Raw genomic sequence first — 20977 nt, 5'->3', positions numbered from 1 at the left:
TCAGAGGGGGAGCAGGGGTCAAGTGACTCCACCCCTATCCTGCCAGGGGGGATGCTGATCTTCCTGCCTATGGAATACTTGCTGCAGGTAGGCACTCGGTCAGATTCCAGGTAGGACGAACCAGGAGGAGCTTGGCACCACCCCAGGCCTGGAAGGGAGGCTAAGGCTCCAGCCTTTAGTGTAGCCACCTCCTTTCCCAAGGCAGAAGGAATAGGAGAGCTTCAGGATTGGCCAACTGCCACGGCCACTGCCACTGCCATCCTAGGCCGCCCATTGAGGGGTTCATTGGCACTTGTCATCGCTGTCAGAAGGGCTCCCCTCCCGTGGGAGACCATGATGGGAGCGGGGCCCCCAGAGTGCATGCACCTCCGTGGTCTCCGTGTCACTGCTGCTGGTGGCACTGTCACGGAAGCTGGCGAGGGGCGGCCGGACTTTGACGCCCTGTGCTGTGACGGAGCCCTCGATGGCCTTCCGGAGCTGGAGAGGGGAGAGGGTCAGATGTGTGCACTCTGCGCTCCCTGCTCAGACTCCACCCTCAGGTGGGCTGGACACAAAGCCTGCATGCCTTTTTCAAAGCAGAAATGGTTTGATGGCCATTTATCATCTCACCTCCTTTAGAGTGACGATCCCAATGAGTCTGCCAATACTGGTGACATAAGCATGGTCCACTCCCAGTAGCGAGAAGATGGTGTGAGTCTGCGGGGTCGGGAGAAAACACACCGGACGTCATGCGCAAGGGCACAATTCTATGTTACTGGCCAGAGGGTCCCAGGACAAGGTGGGGGGTGGGAAACAGGAGGGGTGCCATAGATGGTGGGGGGGAAGGGAGGGCCACTGGAGGGAAAAGAATAATGAGAATGTTTCAGCAGCCAGGCCTCAGAAACTTGATAATGGGTAGCTTTATGTTGCTTATGTTGGTGGAGAAACAGAGGAAGGATTCTTCGTCCCATGTTGGAAAGGAGGATGATGGAGGAGAGAACAGCTGTTCAAATGTGACATCTAATGATTGGCCAGGCACTGGGCTAGGGCTTCCTGAAATTAGCAGCTAATTTCAGTCCTGTTCTGAGGATGATACCCATGCTACGGGAGGGGCAACATGAGGCTCAGTGGTGCGATGACTCTGCAGCTCCAGAAGGAGCTTTTCATCACACTGTGGGAGGAGGAGACTTAGCGCCAGTCCCTGTGCAGATGTCCAGTCAGTCACGGAGGTATCCGTAGCCTTTAGGGGTACCGGCCCTGGGCTCCGTGCCTCTCGCCCCACTTTAGTGGCTGACACATGCTTCCCGTTTGCCTCCAACTGGCTGGCAGTTAAAGTGTCCCCTCCCCTGGGCTCCGACACGTCAGTTGTGGCCTGAAGCTCTCTATGTCTCGCATACAGTTTGGCTCTTCTGGGGCCCAAGTAGCATCCCAGGTGTTGCTGAGATGGAGCCTGAAGTCCAGGGAAGCGACAGCCATCCACATGCTCCCATGTTTTTCTTGGTTTGGGCTCTCCCCCTCAACTTTTACATGTAATCCCCGAGGGCTCAGAAATTGTCAACCAGCTTCCCTTGTGTTCTAAGTAGATTTTCTTGGGCCAGATGTCTTGAAAAACACTCTACTGACACGGCCCTTCCTGGAATTTGGGGCCTATCACTTATCGCTGTGTTTTGAGTTCACTTTTAAGCCTCTTGGCTTAGTGTCTGAATCAAAATGGGCATTAATAACCCAGCTTTTCGAGTACCAGTTACTCAAACTCATTATAACCGTCTGAAAGCTTTAAAAACATTTTCTTAAACAGGTGCTGAATTTTTTTATTAAAGGACTTCCAGAACTTAACTAACTCTCCAGCTAAGGCATGACCATACTTATAAAAGCAGTTAGAAGTTCAGTTTTAGAGTAAGCTTTTCTGTGTTCCTTCAATACCTTTCTCACAACTGTCATGTGGTTACTAGCAAGTTCTTCCTCATATCCAACTTCAATCCTGCGTGCTGCACTTTTCCTTTTATTTCCTCATCTGACTTCAAAGGGAAACACATCTTTGTTATGAGATTTCTTGTCCTAATAATCCTGTAGCTTTGTCTTCTTATGTTTTAATAATCCCTCTATCTTCTCCCAAGTATCCTACTAAATCATTCCCCGGATTCTTCTTTTTCTCCACAGTCCTAATGAGAATGAGCTTCTGGCAGGCGATGTGCCTTTTAGGTTTGCAAACCACTGGTCCCCGGCAGTCACCAAGCGCTGCTGATTTGCTTCTTGAACATCTTGGCCATCCTCTCTGACTCCACAACATCCTCATGGGGTCTGTTTTTGGTCTCCCTTCCCTCCCACTTGGCTCTGCCATCCTATGAGCTTTCTCAGACTTGAGTTAGAGCCCAGACTCCCCAGTATGGCCCACAAGACCCTTCTCAAAGCCGTACCAGCTGGTCTTTCCAGCCTCGGATTCTGCCAGGCCCTCCAGCTTCCAGCCTCACATAATCACTCATCTTTTTTCTGAAAACGTCCATTTCTTACACACGTCAATCCTTCCCTCGCTACACTACCTTTTAAAGTCCCCCACTGTCCGCCTCTCAGTACAAGCAGTGGTAGGAGTCATTCCTCACAGATATGGAACTTTAGAACTCCTACTAGGAGTTCTAAATAGCACTGTTCTAAATATCCTGTATCAAGTCCTTCATCCAAAGAAAAACCTCTGCTAGGGTACTGATCCCCATCCTACCGATAAGGAAAGTGAAGCCCAGAGAGGCTAAGAAATTTACCAAGGCTCCCCAGCTAGCTGACACATGGCGGACTGAGGATTTGGGTAAAGCCTGGCTGGCCCAGCTTTGACACCCCAGCCTCTCCTGCCTCCCCCACTGCTTGTCTGTGGGTGACCTCAGAATGAATGCGGCATCTAGCTGGTATGGCTGGCCAGCTCTAGACTTGCGGCTTCCTAAATAGTTCCCAGTGAATTCCCTCTCCTCCTGAATGTTCTCCTCCTGAACTTGATTAGGCTACTACTAATTGCTTCCTCAGGCCTGCAAGGACATTTTGAATTCTAATCTTTTATGTTCTTATCGCTTCCAGTTCTTTGTACTTTTGTTGGTCGGTTCCTCAAAGGCTTCTTCTCTTCCTCTGATTTTTAAGTTTGTAACAAACACCCACTTTGTTCTTTTTTATTTTAATTTAATTAGACACCGGGGAGTCCATTGGAGGGCCTGCACATCTTGGGCTTGGGAACAGTGGATTGACAGGGAGAGCGACAACAACATGGCCATCTGAAAGAATCCTGGGATTGGGGCCAGGAAATCTGGGCTCTGGGCCTCACTCTGCTCTATTGACTCAGGCAAGGGACCTCCTCGCTGCCTCAGTCTCCCCGGGTATTAAAGTGGTTAAGTCCCCAGGCTTTTGGGTCAGACCATCTTGGGTTCCAGTCCAGCTGTGCTGCTTACTAGCTGTGTGACCTTGGGCAACTTGCTTAACTTCTCTGAATCTCAACGTCCTCATCTGTAAAAACTGGAATATCACAATATCTATTTCACAGTCTTGTTATGAGGATTAAATTAAACATGAAGAGCTTGGCAAGTTCCTGGCACAGAAGCAGACACTAAAAAAACGGCAACATTCTTATCACCATCATCATTATGGGATATTTGAGGACTAAGTGAGATGATAGAAAAGCTTTAGAGGTCTTAGGAAGAAAGGCTTTAAATAAAAACTCAGTGTATTCTCAGGCCTATAGATTTTTTTCTTGCAACTGCACTGTAGTTTCCTAGTCGCTTTGATCTGAGGTCTTTACCCAAAGGCTTGTAAGTTCCTTTATTGCCTTTTGCTTTTTTGTTGTTGTTGTTATTGCCTTCTGCTTTTCTGTTTCTTTGTGCCCTGTGCTTTCTGCCCAGCCCCTGCTTGTCGGAGATAGGCTGGCTCTTCAGCACAGCTTGCACCTCAGCTAGCTGCCGGGGCTGCAGACCTTGGGAGTGTTCCTCCGCTGCCGGCAGCCCCCGTGCCTTGGAGGCGTGCACAATTTAGCTAAAATACTTGGTTTCTACCCCAGCACCCTGCCGGGTTTGCCTGCATTCCCTTAGAAGCCTGAAGATGCCTGATGATGCCCCTGCTCCACGCTGGGGAGCCCCCACCCTCCGGCGTCAGCCTCAGCCTCCACCAACCTGTCTGCACTCAAGTTTTCTCCCCACTTCTGCAAGCCGGTTTGCCCTTCTCCTGAGCTATCGTCCCGTGTCCCTACCAGTTTTCCTTTGGCCTACATTAAGTCAGACTTTCTGGGGTCTGACATTCCAGGCCCCCCACTGGGCGTTTCTCATCTTTGTTTATCTCTTCTCTGCAGTGTCCCCACCCCTACTTGGATGTTTGTTAGCTTGTTTATTAGATTTTCTTGTCCTGCTTGTTTCTCATCCATTTTTTTCAGCGTGGGTGTAACAGCCTTGTTGGGTGCTGGCAGTCTCCCGCCTGCCTCTGACCCTCTCCTGGCCTTCTGGCTTCCACCCAGCTGAAACCCTGTCTTTGTTGCTGCTTTGGTCCAGAGTTCCCAGGGGGCAAGGCTGAGCAGGGGAAAAATGATGCCTGGCTTCACGGTAGGCAGGAAGAGGCTAAGGGGCCCTGGCTCCTGGCCTCCCATCCTTTGAGGCAGTGTGTCTGAAAAACATCTCAGCCAAGAGCCCACCCTCTGCTGTCCTGTTTTACCCCACTGGCCTGCGTCCAAACTGTGGGAGGACCTAGATCCCCACCCTGTGCTCCTGAGAGCCCAGGCCAGCCCCAGACCAGGGGCCACGGCCCCTACCTTGTGCAAAGAGGTCCGCTCCACCAGCTGGAAGGGGGCGGGGTCAATTTTGCAGTCACTGAAGTTGACAGGTTCATCCAGTTGCTGTTCTTCCCACTCCAGAATCTGAGAGGATGAGACTAAGAGGATTAAGGGGAAGGTGCCAATAGCTACTCTCGCCTCCCTGAAAGCTGGCCGGTCCCTCCCATGGGGACAGCCGCCAAGATGATGACTGCACACTCCCAGGCAGAACGAGGGTCCAGAGTCCAGTCACACTACTTACCTCCTCAGGGGTCATCTCGCCTTCCAGATCTGAGTCACTCTAGGAGAGAGGGAGGGAGTTTGGCAGCTAGTGGCTGGGGGGAGGTGGAGGTGGGTGTACACCCCCAGCTTGGGGAGGCTGACGCTGCTAGACCCCAGCCCTCCCCGGTTAGTACTCCTGGGCTGCAGGAAGAAAGGGAGCACTTACCGCCAGGGAGATTCGGACCCGCTTCAGCTTGCGCTTGTTATATGATTCCGACTTCTCCAACTTTGTTAGAGCCAGAGAGAAGAGGAATTGATGTTACAGGGAGGGAGGTGAAGGTAAGCGGTGGAGCTGAGAGGAAGGGCATGCAGCAGGGACAGAGCTGACATCTGGGAGGGCAGAAGGGGAGGGAGAATGGAGGCAGGCTTTGCAGGATAAATGGAGTGGTGGTCTCAGTGTCAGAGAGAGAGAGCTGGAAAGAAAGAGACAGAGAGACTCCCAACTACTCACCTCTGAAGCAGCCTCAGGGGGTGGACTGCCACAGAAGAGGCTCCTGAGGGCGATGCCTGCCTGCTCCATGTTCCCTGTGTTCCCAAACACAAGGCGGGGGGTGGGGAGGGGTGCAATGTCATCTTTGAGGGAGAGGACCAGCAGAGGTGAGGAGGGCGAGAGGAGAGGTATCCTGGTTCTACCCCTGGCCCATCTGGGCAGCCTCTTACCTGGGATATGCTCAAGCAAAATCTCAAGGGCTGGGTTCTGGCTCTGTTAGTGGGAGACAGGCTCACCTGTGGGACTTTCCCCGAGGCTCATGGTGTTGCTGGGCCCCCTCTTGAGAGCAGGCTTCAGGGGCTTGTGAGTCTCTCCCCGGGCTGCAGGGAAACCTGAGTCCTCCGTGTTCACCTGCACGGGCAAGGAAGGGGCTGGTGAGGCTATGGCCCCAGATGGCCTCTGTGTCGCCCTCCCAATCAGTCTGCATGACATTTAGGAAGTTTGTGTGGCTGTGGGGTTTCCTCCTCACCTGGAATCGGACGGAGGTCTCAGGGCTAGGGGGGCTCTCCTGATCAGATGGTGGAGAGGCCTGGGCAGCTCGACGCTCTTGCATGTACTGCTGCCGGCGGCCTGGGCTCAGCTGGGCTCCCAGCAATGCCACCACCTGTGAGCGCTCAATGGAGCCCAGGAGGATCATGGACTCTGGACAGAGCAGGTGGGAGGACTCAGGAGCTGGGGGTGAGGTCCTCCGACCCACCCCCCGGCCTTCTTTCACACCCAGAGTGTGGCCTCGGACGTAGGCCACACACCAGCGGGAATTCCTGGCTGGCAAATGCTGGCCTGCTCCCTTTGGAACCAAGGAGACTGGTTCTGAGCTCCTTGGGCCCTCCCCCTTCCTGAGTGGCAACCCTGGGAGATGCCCCTAGCACTGGGGTCCCCTCCTGGTCTTACCAGGGGACTCTACTAGGGCCAACATGCGGCCCTTGGTTCTGTGCAGTGCCAGCCGAAGGTCCCGGAAGGTGCAGCTGAGGGCCACGTGGGGAACATCCCGTACCATGATGTCCTCTACTCGCATCCGGTACTGCCTGAGGGCAGAGACAGGAGGCACTTGGTTTGTGGTCCGGATGGGGAGGGTAGCCCAGAGCACTACATCCCAGGGCCATAAAGAAGGCCCTAGCCTGTGGGCATGAGGGTTAAGAGCCAAGGAGTCTGATCAGGTGGGGCCAGCCATGGCTCCCCCCAGCATGTGGACGGGGCAGCTCTGACCAGGAGGGAGCAGGGTGGCTGGTCTTCTAGCTTCACTGTCTGAGGACCTTGCTGGAGGTGGGTCTGAGGGGTCCTTCTGACCCTCACCCGCACCCCCCTTGTCGCCCAGCCCTCCATACTGGTGGCGGCCCCAGCCCAGCTCAGGCAAATAGGGCAGTTTCTTGATCCGGATGATGCTGTCATAGAGTGAGGGCTGTAGGCTCTGGGCAACGGCGTTGGCCAGGATGACGGCGATCATGACGGGTAGGATGTGGGCGATCTGGCCCGTGAGCTCGAACACAATCACGGCCGTGGACACTGTGTGTGTCACTGCTCCTGCCAGTGCAGCGGCCCCTGGAGATAGCCACCCTCAGTTTCCTCAGGGTGCCCAGGCCCCAGATGACCCTCCCCGCCCAGAGATGGTCCTCTGGGGGCCCTCAGGGCCGCCCAGTACAGACCTGGAGACTGGCTTCTGCATCTGAGGGAAGCCTGGTTCCTGCCAGCAGGGGGCACCAGAACCTCAGACATGGTGGCCGGGCCTGGGGGTGGGGGGGGGTCTTCCAAGAGAGAGGGGGACCTGGGGCACTCACCCACCACTGCATAGCCTCCGGGCACGATCCGGTAGGTGCTGCTGTCAGTGTGAATCCCATCTGGGAACCAGGCAGCCATGCTTTCGCCCACCAGCCGCCCAAATGCTGCTCCTTCAGGGAGGGGGGTGGGAAGAGAAACAGGTAGTGGAGGGGGAGGGCGGGGGGCACTAGGAAGAGAGAGGGTCAGTGGGTCACTCAGTACAGGGGACAGTCAGGGGGGTGGGGGTTGGGGCTGGACCAAAACCCGCTCCCAGGCAGAGAGGGGACGGCCAGCGGGTGGGAAGGGTGCAGGCTAGGAGAGCAGGCAGCCGAGGACTCACCAATGACAAAGACTGGCATGAAGGCCCCGCAGGGCACTGGGATGGTGGTGGCCAGTGCAGACATCCAGAACTGTGGGCAGGAGGCAGTTCAAATGGGTAGAGGCACCCTCAGGCCCCAGGCAGCCCCCAGCTCCACCCTGAGGAGCCTACCTTGCTTACCGGGCACAAACTCCCAGCTATCCCAGAATCCCCCAGAAGCGAAGGAAGGACGAGGGCTCCAGAACCAGATGGCCTGGGTTTAAATCTCACTCTGCCGTCTCGCTCTGGGCCAGTTATGTAACCGCTTTGGGCCTCAACTTCCCATCTTTAGGACAGGGCTCCTGACGGTACCTCTCTCATAGCATTGTTTTGTTTTGTTTTTTTAATTTTTTTTTAAGATTTTATTTATTTATTTGAGAGAGAGAATGAGATAGAGAGAGAGTATGAGAGGGGGGAGGGTCCGAGGGAGAAGCAGACTCCCCGCTGAGCGGGGAGTCCGATGCTGGACTCGATCCCGGGACTCCAGGATCATGACCTGAGCCGAAGGCAGTCGCTTAACCAACTGAGCCACTCAGGCGCCCTTTCTCATAGCATTGTGAGGCTTAAGAGGAATTACTATATGGAAAGTTGGAAAGTGCTTAGAACAGTGTCCGGCACCTTGTAAGCCCAGGTCAGCGTTAGCTATATATACACACGTAAGGAGCCCTACCTTCATGAGAATGAAGATGACCAAGGTGAGGAAGACGTTGGCACGCGGTGGGCTCCAGGCCTGTGAGGTTCCTGGCGGCTCCAGGTCCTCCACCAGGCCCTGGCGGACCCATGTCCGGTTGTCAAACAGGGTGACCAGAGTTTCTTTCTGTGAGAGCTATAGGTGGACAGGTGTGCCTCAGGCTGGGGAACAGCCAGGATGGAGAGAAGGGGCCCACGGGGGAGCAAAGGCTGTTGGCTTTAGAAGGGATGTACCCCAAGGGAGAGCACGAGTGTCCGTTCTGCCTGGATTTACCTGTCCGGCCATGAACTGTCCAAAGCCAGGGGGGAAGGTCAGAGTGGAGATGAGCAGGGTCACCAGAGCCGGGAAGAGCAGGCGTCTAGAGATGTAGGTTTTATAGCATCAAACATGGGTGGTGTACCTACTACAGACTGGTGATAGGCTGGGTGCCCTCACATACCTCAGGGCTGAGATCACAGTAGTCTCGGCCCTTATATAAAAGCACACAGTTGTGACAGAAGGTCCCCTTTGCTGTTCATGATGTGATGGCCCCAAGGGTGATGGCCATCTGGGGTTATTATAAGCCCAAATGCCTTTCTGTCAGCTCGTGACTCGCCAGGTAGGTAGCAGAAGGTCCACCCCCCACCCCCCAGCCCTCTCTCAGACACCTCTGAGCTGTGACTCCTCCCCACGCTCTCAGAAGCCCCAGCTGAAGGGCGCATTGTGTGAGTGTGGAGAAGTTTTCGCCTCTCTCTGTTTCTCTGTGGTGACTTAGAGTGAAGGTGAGTGTTGGGGAAAGCTGGGGCCACTCAAGAAGTTGACCAAAGGTGCCAGAGGGAGCAGGTTCAGTGGGCTGCCTTTTCTCTGAAGGAGTCAGTCCCAACAGAAGTCACATCTCAGGCCTCCCCACTCCTAATCCTCAAGGTCACAAATGAGAAAAGCTATGCTCTGGAGATAAAAAAAAAAAAAAAAAATCTCACCCGTCTCCATGGCTTCAACAGGGGGAAGTTAAGGCTCAAACACTCTCCAGGGAGTGCTGCCATCCAGCCAGGCCAAGAGCCTAAGGAAGGCTTAGTCTTTTTTTAAAATATATATATTTTAAAATTTTATTTTTAAGTAGTCTCTACACCCAATGTAAGGCTCCAACTTACAACCCCGGGATCAAGAGTTGCGTGCTCTACCGACTGAGCCGGCCGGGCGCTCCATGGAAGTTTTCCTCTTTGAACTAAGATGCCTTGACTAAAAATTCAGAAGTGCCAATTCTGAGGTAATCCATATAAAAGCCAAAATATTCAATCATCCTGGAAAACACCATTGGCTGATGTTCTCAACGAAGTGCTGCCTTTCACTGGCACCTTTAACTACTATTTGCCATCTCACCTGTCACTGGCCCTCCCACCCTTGCACGACCCAGAGAGGCCTAGGGAGGAGACGCCAGATCCAACTCACTTCTTCATGAGGAAGCGGTTGATGGTTTTCTGCTTCCGCATCACCTGCACAATCTTCCTGTTCAGGTAGACAAAGAGTGCTCCCCCAAAGCCACTAGCAATACTGGAGAGGGGAGAAGCAGCAGAGTCAAAGGGGGGGGTCTTCCCTCTTTCACCTCCTGGACCCTGATGCACCCCGGCTCCCTGAGCTCCTCACCCGATGACAGCAAAGGCGGGTAGCTCCTGGAGGTCAAAGGGGAAGTCAAGCCGGAAGCGGGTTTTGAAGAGAGCCGTGATGGTCTCTGAAAGGCAAGCAGAGGACCAGGCCGAGGCAGGGGCAGTGCTGCGGGCCCCCACCCGGGCCATCCCAGGGGCTCCCCTCACCCCCCAGCCCCCACTGCCCCCCACCTTCATCACGGTTCCAGACTGCCAGGACCCGGAAGATGAAGGCGCTGAAGGTGGCAGCAAAGAAGCCCCGCCAGTAGTTTCGCACAGCAAAGAAGGTAGAGGTGACCTCAATGCTGAACAGGACGCCTGTGCGGGGGCAAGAGTGCCGCCTGAGGCCCGGGCCCAGTTGAGAGGGGCAGAGGGCGGGAGGCCACGGGCAGGGCGGCGGGGCTCGGCGACTGCCTACCTCCGATAGGTGCCGCGAAGCAGCAGCCCACTCCCACGGCGCAGGCGGCGGCCAGCATCTCTGTGTTCCGGGATTCGTTCTGGCAAGAGCCGTGGAGGCGGAAACGGGCTGTCAGCACGGCCAGCAGGCCGCCCCGCCCCTCTGCCTTCTCCCAGGGCTCCCCCTCACCTCGTAGATGCCCCCAAAGAGGGAGAGGAACTTGCTGAGTAGGGCAGCACACATGCTGGCGATATGCACGAAAGGGCCCTGGGGGGTGGGGGTGGGGTGGGGACAAGTGGTGAGTGGGTAAGGGCCACACCCTGACCTTGGCCTGTCTTCTTTCTCCCCTGGGAGGGACTCCTTCCTGCCCCAACCCGGAGTTACCTCTTTGCCAAGGGGCATCCCGCTGCCCAGGGCACAGGTCAGCCCAATGACCTTGGCTACAAAGGTCTTCAGGGTGAGGTATTCCTTCAGCACTACCCCGCGCAAGATGGTCTTCATCTCAGGGATGCCGGACCCTGGAGGGGTTATGGTCCCACGAGAGTCATTTGATGTGCCCATTTCACGAGGTTCCCCTCTCTGCCCTCCCCTTCTCTCTTATTGTACCGACAGCCTGAGGAGCAAGGATCTGTGTGAATCCAGCTGAGAAAGTGATGAGGACGATGGGGTAGGTGACCCAGGCCAGGTACTGCAGCAGGAGGCTGGTGTTCAAGCCCCGGGACATCCACTGTTGAGCTGCGGGGAGAAGACGAGCTGCTGGACCCCAGATGCACACACCCAGTCCCCACCTAGCCACTGGGACATAATGATATGACAAGCTGTCCCGGGGAATATTGATTGCAGAGAGCCTGGGCACAAGGCGGAGCGAGGGGGCCCTAGAGGACATTCTTTGGGACAAAGATCACAACGGGTAAAAGGGTCGGTTGGAGAGGGGAGGCAAGAACCTGTGGCCTATGGGAGGGGCAGTGGTTATGCCTGAAGAGGGGGCAGTCAGGCTGGCTGGGGAACGTGGTCAGGGACCAAGTAGCCAAGCCACCTGGACAAGTGTGGCATGGAGGAAGCAGGTTCGTTCCTCCCCGCCTTCCCCTTGCCAGCCCTTGTCCTTACCCTGCAGACAGGCAGCGATGGCATAGTCCATGGCCCAGCTAACCAGAGCCATGAGGAGCCCCAGCAGGACCAGGAAGATCCAGTCTTCACCAACCCTGGACACTAGGAACTTATGGCAGCGCACGGAACAGACTGCGAGCGGGGAAGGGAAGAACCGGCAGGCTAGCACCAAAGTGCTCCTACCTCCGCCCCCCACCCCCAACCTCCCACCTCCCAGCGGGTAGCTCTACGGCCCCCAGCCCCCTCAGCACAGCACTGCACAATGCACAGCCACGTCTCCTGCCCCAACCCAGGTCTCACTGCGGCATCGGGCGCAACGGCTCTGTCCGTATTCCAGGAGCTCTGGGGGAGGCCGAGGAGAAGGAGGACCCCTCCAGGTCTCAGGCCCTCCCAGGCGAATCCGAGCAGCTTCCTCTTTGGCAAAGGCCCCAAGGTCCTGAGTATACCGGCCATACATCTGCCCAAGAGGGAAGATGGGGGCATTAGCAGATGTGAGCTGAGCGGGGGACCACTGCGTTCACTCCCCTTCTCCCAGCCTTCACATGATGGGCCCTCTCCTGAACCCCCAGTTCCCACTTTGGCTTGGGGTGTGGAAACAAGGCCCACTGCAGACTGTGGGGGCTGTCCTGGCCAGAGTGATGGGGACAGCCAAGGTACAGGGCATAGTGCCGGGGGTGAGAATAATTGGTCCTCTTCTCACCAGCCTGCTTGGGAGCGTGGAGGAGGGGTGGAGGGAGGGCCCCAGGGGAGGAAAAGGTGGAAAAACCTAGGGCAGGCTGCAAGTGGGAGGAGGGAAAGGCAGAGAATAAGGGATGGTCAAGGACGGAAGGGGAACAACAATGAGGGCCTCAGGGAGCTGGGGGCAGCTGAGTTGGGCCTAGGAGCAGGCGGGGCCTAAATCCTTATCACGTTCCTGCTGGGCCTCTAGCCTGTGACCCACTCAGCTGCACCCTTCCCACCCACCTTAATCCCCTTGTCCCCGTTCTCCGCCCCTACTGCCAGCCCAGCTGGGAGTGGGAAGTCTCTGGGTGGGCGGAGAGTGCTGGGGGGCCTCAGCCCCACTCTGGAGCTGCCTGAGTCCAGTGGTGGGTCGGGGGTCGGCGGTAGCCAGCCGATGGCTGCGCTATGACTGGGGATGTTGGGGTGCTGGGACGGGAGAATCGCTGAGCCTCAGCTAGACGGGCCAAGCTGGGCGTGTGGGGGGTGGGGTGGGGAGAGGAGGGGATTCCGGCGGCCACCCGCAGAGCTTCGGGACACAAAGGGCTCCGGTTGGGGCTGGGGTGGGGGGGGGGGGAGGGAAAGATAGAGACAGAGACAGAGACAGAGAGAGAGAGAGAGAGAGAGAGTGATAGGGAGGAAAGGGAGGAGAGGGAGGCAGAGAGAGGAGGAAAGGGAAAGGAGAGGCCAGAGGAAGGGGCAGAGAAGAGAAAGGAGGAGAGGAGAGGGGAAGAAGGAAGGAGGAAAAGAGAGAAAGAAGTAGAGTACAAAGAGGCGGACACAGTGCAGGAGGGGGAGGTGAGTGTGTGAGAGAAAGACAAAGGGATTAGAAGGAGAAGGGGGGGGGGAGGCTGGAGCAGAGGGTGTTCGGGAGAGAGCGTGACCCTGAGGATTCATTCCAGAGATAGAGACCAGGCGGAGGAGGTGGAGATGTGGCTGGTGCAACAGAGAGACACCATTTCAGAGGTCAGGTGCCTGGCTTCCTTGACCGAAGCCCCATTCTCAGCCAGTGCAGCACCACTACGCCAAGGCCTGCCCCTCTCCCTTTTCCACCCCCGCCCTTGCCACCTCTCCCTGTCATCCTGTTTCATCCAGTCTCTCTCTCATAACGGGCACCTCCCAGCCCCAGCTACAGCCCAGGACCCCTCCTCCTGGAGACATTCCCTTCCTGCCTCCTTCCTGGGCAAATTCCAACCCAAGCTGGTGAAAAGGAGCCACAGGGCCCACTCCCTTCCCTCGAGTTTGGGTCCTCTGCCCGGTGCCACAAGAAGGGGCAAAAAAAAAAAAAAAAAAGCCTTCTTAAGCACTAAGTTACAATGGTGGCCATGAGTCAGCTCACAGCCCCAGGACCCCTGCTTCTAATGAGGTTAAGGGACACCCCTGAGGTGGTTGGGGGCTGGATACCCAGAGTCAACATGGACAAAGGTCCCAATTCCCACACCCATTCCTGCTTGACACATCCTCCCTAAAGCTGGGGTGACAGGCCACCTCTTCCCCCAGAGAATCCGGAGCGGTTCCTGCCAATGCTGGGTTGCCAGCAACCCCCCGCCGTGGAAGGGCTGGGGCTGGGTTTGGGTCTGAACATTTTTCTACACACTCTTGTTTCTACTTCCAGCGCAGTGCCACGCACTTAGTGGGGGCAGAGGGAATGTCTAGGATGGTGGAAATGGGAGGGAAAAGAGAAAAAGTTCAAGGGTGTGAGTGGTGCTGGGGAGGGGTAGTGGGGTGCTGAGACCTCAGCCCAGGTGGTGAGGGAGAGGAGCAAAGAAAACGTGTGTACGTAGGGGTGGTAAAGGGAAGGACACCTGGGATAAGCACCTGAAGTCCTTGTCCTCTGCAGGCCCCCCCCCCCCCCGCCTCAGCTGCATGCAGCTTTCCACCCTTTAGCCCTCCAGCCTCTCAGGCCCTCGAGCCTCAGTTTCCCCAGCTCAGAAGGCGAGGGCGGGCTTAGGGTAGGCCCCCGGGCCTCGCGCTTCCAAGGGTAACCCGGAGCAGCGGTCCGGGAGCGCACTCCTGAGGGCTCGTCTCGGGCTTACCAGGGTCTGCTCGTACTGCAGCGCCCGCGGCTCCATCCCTTCCGCGGCCGCCGCGGCCCCCGCGGCCGCCATCTCTGCCTACAGCCCTCTTGGCCTCCCGCTGCGGCTCGGGCCCGGGCCCGGACTCCGTTCCCGGCCCACAGAGCCCGCGCCGGCAACCGTCCCGTCCCTGCCGCCCGGGCGGCCGAGTACAGAGTGCGGCGGGCCCCGGGCGGGCGCTGCTGGCTCAGCCTCCCGCTCGCGTCCCCTCCTCGGCGGGCGGGCCGAGGGCGGTGCCCTCCGTGCCGCTCCGCCCGCCCGCCCATCCACGGGGGCCGACCCAGCCGGGCGGGGGGCTGCGCTGGGGCCGCCGCCCAGGCTCCGGGGAGGCGGCAGGGGGCGCTTGGAACGTGCTAGCTGGCGCCCCCTCTGCGCGAAGGCCTGGGACTGAGAGGGGGCGTGGGGTGCCGGAGTGGGGGCGGGCCCGCTGGCACGTGGATGGGCCGGGCCCGGCCCGCGGCGCGCGGGGAGCCGGGGCAGGAGGGGCTGGAGACGCCGGAGCGGTAGGGCCTGGGGCCCGGGGCTGCAGAGCCGTCTAAATCAGACTCTGGGCTCAGTCTCTCAGGAGTGGCGCCCTCTCTTGCTTCTCCGGAGGGGGGTCAGCGGCTCAGACGGGCCTGGCAAGGCCCCTCTGCTCTGTCGAGGGTGAGGAGCAAAGCTGGGGGGACTCGGAGGGGGACGCTAGGCCCAGAAGGCGGGGGTGAGGAGGTGATGCTCGGAACTGAGAACTTCGGTCTCATTCTCTTCCCTCCTCCTTTTCTTCTCCGCGACTCCCCTAGGAAGTAGCACCTGGAATAACCCGGCCTGGGGGGGTGTACCCGGGTGGAGGTGGGGAGGAAAAGTGAAGGGGTGAGGCCCGAGGGAAGAGATGTCTAGGTGCCGGCGAGGCCGCTCCTGGAAGATGGGCGTGGGGGTACAGAGGTCGCTTTTGCCTGGCAGGGCCCGAGGAGAAACCCAAGTAGCTACTGACGACTCGCCACCATGGGGGAACAGCCTAGCCTGCTGGGGCTCTGCGTTCTCTATCAGGGTCTGGAGAAGGACAGAGCAGAGGGTGGGGTGAGCACAGGGTGGATGGGCAATGTAAGAGATAGTGTTAGGGGAGAGGCCAGTGCCCAGGAAACAGGGAGTGTGCGGGAGGACGCAGTACCAGGATGAAGGGGCATGTGGGAGGCAGAGGCAGTGCCAGAAAGGGGGCAGTGTGAGGAGCCAGCACCCAAGAGGAAGGGGCAGTATAAAGGAAGAGCTGGTATCCGTGGGCGAGGACAGTGCCAACATGAAGGGGCACACAGATCAGCGTCCGGAGGGAGAAGGCAGTGGTCGGGGAGCAGGTAGTCCCAAGCTGAAGAGCCAGTGCTCCCGAGTTAGAGAGCAGTGTGATGGCTGGCGTTAATGCCGGGCTGAAGAGGCAGAGTAGAAGAGAGTAGGGCCCAGGGGAAGAGGGCAGTGGTAGGGAGGGTGCCGTACCAGGGGAGGGGACAAGTGCAGGCTTTCCTCTTCCCCATAGTGACATCATGGCAAATTCCCAAACTGGACGGACCCGGCTCGGGTGACATCCAGCAGGGCCAAGCCGGTCCGGCCTGGGCCGGGCTAGGCCTCCGTGCCAGCTGGGGGAACGGGGCTCTGTGCCCTGCAGGGTCAGCGCGCTGGGAACGGAGTTCTGTTCCGCCCGCCCTCGGCGCGGACTGTGCCCTAGGCGGGCACGCAGACCAACAGTGTACGGCTTGGGCCGGGCTTCTCTGGGCCAAGGATCAAGGTCCCTGGCTGGGGTAGGCCCCCCGTGCATTCCAGTCTTCCCGACCCGGACTCTTAAGAGGGCGCAGTAGAGCCTCAGCGTCAAGCGAGGAACCGCGCCACCTCGGCCGGAGGTGGAACTAATCATGTCCCCGCCCTGGGGCGGAGTTATCCGGCCCTGAGACCCGCCCTAAATCCTGAGGCCTCTCGGAAAGAATCATTAGGGGCGGAAGTTAGGCAGCCCCGAGAGCCAGGCGGCGGAAGTGGTAGCGTTACTGCATGTCCGTGCGCATGCGTTGTTCTAGTTCCTTGCTGCCGCTGTGTAGGCACTCTCTTTTTCCCTCTCTCCTTTTCTCCACGCGAGGGGGAGCGCGTACCCCTGGGCGTGGTCGCGCTCCCAGCCCCTCTGCTACTCTCGTGGCCACCTCACCATGGCGGGCATCCTGTTTGAGGATATTTTTGATGTGAAAGACATTGACCCGGAGGGCAAGAAGTTTGACCGAGGTAAGGTGTACGTAGACGTAGGGGCGGTTTAGAGGAAGGGGCTAACCGCCTCGGGGACACGCCCCTGGGCCCTTTGTCCACCCAACCCACGTGACCTGCCCCTACAGGCAGTTCCTGACATAGGAATCTCCCTCAGGAAACACTGTATAGATGGGAACACGGAGACTCCGGAACTCGGCCTGGCTTCACACAGGCTGTGTCCTGTGCTTGGGTGGCCTTTTCTCATGGTGCTGGTAGACTGCATTTTTCTAATCGCTCCCCACTCTGTGGTAGGCGCTGTATCGTGCACCTTACATACATTTTGTCCTACCTATTCCTTTCAAGAGCCACCATGAGGTAGTTGGTGTCTTAATCCATTTTGTTCCGAGAAGTTAAGTAACCTACCCAAGGCTGCACAGTGAGTAAGTCCGACTTCAGAGCCTATATTCTTGTATTGTCCTAAGAATCTTTAGCTCTTTGTGACGTCCTCTCAGAGTTAGAATTGCCTGCTTGCTATACATCTCTTTATTCTGTCATTGATCAGTAATCATTCCTCCTTGGTGTCTGTCTCTTCCTTTGCCTGGAGACTGAGACGTTCTTCAAGACAAACACCAGTTCTTAAGAGTCCTGATAATCCACTCAGCACAGCACCTGGCACAGAAAGACAAAACCTTTGGATGAATGAGTAACTTGCCCAAAGTCAGGTTGTTTCTTCTTCTTCTTTTTTTTTTTAATTTTATTTTATTATGTTATGTTAGTCACCACACAGTACATCATTAGTTTTTGATGTAGTGTTCCATGCTTCATTGTTTGCATATAACACCCAGAGCCCCATGCAGTACGTGCCCTCCTTAATACCCGTCACCGGGCTAACCCATCCCCCCACCCCCTCCCCTCTAAAACCCTCAGTTTGTTTCTTAGAGTCCATAGTGTCTCATGGTTCGTCTCCCCCTCCGATTTGCCCCCCCTTCATTTTTCCCTTCCTACTATCTTCTTCTTTTATTTTTTTTAACATATAATGTATTATTTGTTTCAGAGGTACAGGTCTGTGATTCAACAGTCTTGCACAATTCACAGCACTCACCATAGTGCATATCCTCCCCAATGTCTATCACCCAGCCACCCCATCCCTCCCACCCCCCTACTCCAGCAACCCTCAGTTTGTTTCCTGAGATTAAGAATTCCTCATATCAGTGAGATCATATGATACTTGTCTTTCTCTGATTGACTTATTTCGCTTAGCATAATATCCTCTAGTTCCGTCCATGTCATTGCAAATGGCAAGATTTCATTTTTTTTGATGGCTGCATAATATTCCACTGTATATATATACCACATCTTCTTTATCCATTCATCTGTTGTTGGACGTCTTGGCTCTTTCCATAGTTTGGCTGTTGTGGACATTGCTGCTGTAAACATTGGGGTGCACATACCCCTTCGGATCACTACGTTTGTATCTTTGGGGTAAATACCCAGTAGTGCAATTGCTGGGTTGTAGGGTAGCTCTATTTTCAACTTTTTTTTTTTTTTTTTTAAGATTTTATTTATTTGACAGAGAGAGACGGAACACAAGCAGGGGGAGTGGGAGAGGGAGAAGCAGGCTTCCTGCCAAGCAGGGAGCCCGATGCGGGGCTCGATCCCAGGACCCTGGGATCATTACCTGAGCCGAAGGCAGATGCTTAATGACTGAGCCACCCAGGCGCCCCTATTTTCAAGTTTGAGGAACCTCCATACCGTTTTTCCAGAGTGGCTGCACCAGCTTGCATTCCCACCAACAGTGTAGGAGGGTTCCCTTTTCTCCGCATCCTCGCCAACATCTGTGGTTTCCTGACTTGTTAATTTTGGCCATTCAGTCAGGTTGTTTCTTAATCACCTAGGCAGGTCTAGAACCTGGATATTATTTATTGCCAGAGGACCTTTGATTCTTTTCTGAGATTCTGTCCACTTGCCATAGTTTTCTCCCCTGTCCTCCTGGCATATCTGGTTCTGATTGAGTCTGCACTTCTTTGGGAGCAGATGAGAGGCTAGTGGATGCAGACTGGGTTAGAATGAGTGTTCAATTACATATAATCCTCCAGAGTGGGGTCTGCAGGGTCTGCCCTGGGCCTGGCAATTACCCATGCCACTCTTTCTCTACTTCCCTCCAGTGTCTCGACTACATTGTGAGAGTGAGTCTTTCAAGATGGACCTGATCTTAGATGTAAACATTCAGATTTACCCTGTGGACCTGGGTAAGTATTGAACACAGGCAATTGCAGGAGGCTTTTTTTCATTCCAGCTGTTCTTCAGCCTCAGATATTGCCATGATTTTCAGGTGACAAGTTCCGGTTGGTCATAGCCAGTACCTTATATGAAGATGGTACCCTGGATGACGGCGAATACAACCCCACAGATGATAGACCTTCCAGGTGAGGAAGTGAAGAAGGGAGTACTTGAAATATGCCTGAGGACTAAGTAGATGAGGGGTATAGAAAGATCCTTATTTAATTTGTGGAATAAATGATTATCAGTAGAATCTGAGCAACCTTAAGGAAAGTGCTGCACTTAAGAATTCAAACAGCCAGGTGTTTATCCAGGGCAGTGATTACATGCTTGTGGGTTGTAGCTTATTGATCGCTGAGGAGATGACCACTGAGTGACCCAGGCTGTATGAGCTTTGCATCTTCAGAGGGAGTTTGGTGTGATGGAAAGGCTTTGGATGGAGTTCCAATCTCAGCCCTGCCACTTACTTATTGAATAGCCTTAACCTCTTGCAGCCTCGGTTTCCCCGTCAGTAAAGTACAGATGGTCACACCTTGCTCATAGGGTCCCTGGGAGGACTAAATGGCATTGTGTTTGGAAAACATCTGTTAGAATGTTGACACTTAGTTACCAGTTACCGTTTTTAAAGGGCTTCTTGTTATTGTTAACTACTTTGAAGAATAACCTTGCCACTACTGTTCCACAGGGCTGACCAGTTTGAGTATGTAATGTATGGGAAAGTATACAGGATTGAGGGCGACGAAACTTCTACTGAAGCAGCAACGCGTCTGTAAGTTCCATGGTCTTGTGAGAACCCTTGCCCCCCAGCCCTGTTCTGATAACCTGAGCTCTGCTCTGAAAATTTGGGCCATGCTTCATGTTTCCTGGTTTGGGTCTCTCTCCCCAAGCACCTCAGACCTAGGTGGGACCCAGAAAGAAACTCTTGTGGGAACAGTTTCCAGTCTGAAATGTAGGCTGCTCACTTGGCCCTTTGTCAGGACCTTGGGGCCCAAGGGCCCAAATGAGAAACTGATGATCTTGCTATGTGAAGTGCAAAGGAAGGTTTCTTCCCCAGGAACTAGATGCAGCATTAAGTGATTAAACTGCTAGGCTTTTTTGTTTTTGTTTATTTGTGTGTGTGTTTTGCTATTCTGGAATCCAATCCCTAGTTCTTTGGTTTCCCTGCCCAACTATTTTTTCTCTTCTTTAAAATTTTATTAAAACAATATGTGCCCTTTGTAAGAAATTTGAAAAGCAGAGAAGTAATGTGAAGAAGCAAAAAAAGTCACCTATAATTCCATACCCAGAGGGAATCTTTTACATAAACATCTTTAAATATTCTAGGTTTTTTCCTATGTACTTTTTTCTTTGAGATCACGTTTATTACAATGTTTTCTTCTGCTCTTTTTCTTCAAGTTTTGTAAAACAGGTTTCCCCATGTCAATTTAAAGCTTTTCCTAAACTTTTTTTTAAATTTTTTTTTTAAGATTTTATTTATTTGAGAGAGAGAGCACAAGCACGGGGAGCAGCAGAGGGAGAGGGAGAAGCAGGCTCCCTGCTGAGCAGGGGGCCTGATGCGGGACTCGATCCCAGGACCCTGGTATCATGACTGGAGCCGAAGGCAGACACTTAACCAACTGACCACCCGGGCACCCCTCTCCTAAACATTTTAATAGCTGCATAACATTCCAGTAAATGGATATATCTTAATTCATTTGACCATTTCCATTATTGTGGGCGTGTAGCATTTTTCACTCTTGTTGATAAAAAGAACACTTCTTTGCACAAATTTGTGCATTCATCCTTGTCTGAATTTTGGTTCCTAATGACAGAACACTGGAAGGGTGCCTCTTTTTCTTAAGCTGGGATGGAGAGCCATTAGGTCGCTGCTGCTCCAGAGCTTAACCTCATGGGACTGGGGCCTTCTGTTTCAGCTCTGCCTACGTGTCCTATGGTGGCCTGCTCATGAGGCTGCAGGGTGATGCCAACAACCTGCATGGATTTGAAGTGGATTCCAGAGTTTATCTGCTGATGAAGAAACTGGCCTTCTAAAGCACCCAGGAAGCCAACCTTGCTGCTTAGTCACTCAGGACTTGGACGTCCATTCGAGCCTGAGACCACCTGTTCAGGAAGGGCTGGCTGGCTGGCCACTGGGGGTGCTTCTTTAGGTGGTCTGGGCTCAATGGGAAACTTGCCTGTGAAAGACCCAGTGGGAGGGCTTAAAAGGAATCAGAAGTTGTTTGTGTATATGATTTTTTAATTAAACTTTACTTTTTCA

General features: G+C 55.0%; 2 protein-coding genes across 5 annotated transcripts; one reads left to right on the top strand and one right to left on the bottom strand.

Moving 5' to 3' along the window:
• Positions 1–74: 74 nt before the first annotated feature.
• On the bottom strand, positions 75–14622 carry CLCN2 (chloride voltage-gated channel 2). 4 transcript variants are annotated; one of them, XM_025877395.2, is made up of 24 exons: positions 14206–14622; positions 11753–11909; positions 11453–11584; positions 10952–11080; positions 10730–10863; positions 10535–10612; positions 10367–10445; positions 10141–10266; positions 9950–10034; positions 9755–9856; positions 8600–8684; positions 8306–8461; positions 7618–7687; positions 7298–7408; positions 6848–7061; positions 6414–6547; positions 5992–6164; positions 5759–5873; positions 5484–5557; positions 5199–5258; positions 5013–5051; positions 4751–4855; positions 610–696; positions 75–477 (listed from the first exon to the last, which is right to left on the bottom strand). In XM_025877395.2, exons 1-24 carry the CDS (start codon positions 14275–14277, stop codon positions 283–285), a joined length of 2712 nt encoding a protein of 903 aa, XP_025733180.1. In that variant the 5' UTR covers positions 14278–14622; the 3' UTR covers positions 75–282. The 4 variants fall into 4 exon arrangements, with proteins under 4 accessions (XP_025733180.1, XP_073752289.1, XP_073752294.1 ...); XM_073896188.1 differs by lacking the exon at positions 14206–14622 and adding an exon at positions 12416–13315; XM_073896195.1 differs by having other exon boundaries at positions 340–477; positions 4751–4869.
• Positions 14623–16254: 1632 nt separating this feature from the next.
• On the top strand, positions 16255–20977 carry POLR2H (RNA polymerase II, I and III subunit H). Its single transcript, XM_025877385.2, has 5 exons — positions 16255–16479; positions 18606–18689; positions 18773–18866; positions 19406–19489; positions 20634–20977. The coding sequence occupies exons 1-5, from the start codon at positions 16407–16409 to the stop codon at positions 20749–20751; spliced, it is 453 nt and encodes a 150-aa protein (XP_025733170.1). The 5' UTR covers positions 16255–16406; the 3' UTR covers positions 20752–20977.

This window comes from Callorhinus ursinus, unplaced genomic scaffold (genome assembly GCF_003265705.2).
Source record: "Callorhinus ursinus isolate GAN/ISIS: 27379988/994484 unplaced genomic scaffold, GSC_fseal_2.0 scaffold1, whole genome shotgun sequence".
NCBI lineage: Eukaryota > Metazoa > Chordata > Mammalia > Carnivora > Otariidae > Callorhinus > Callorhinus ursinus.
The sequence above is the reverse complement of the archived record's forward strand: the minus strand, read 5'-3'. Positions and strand labels throughout refer to the sequence as shown.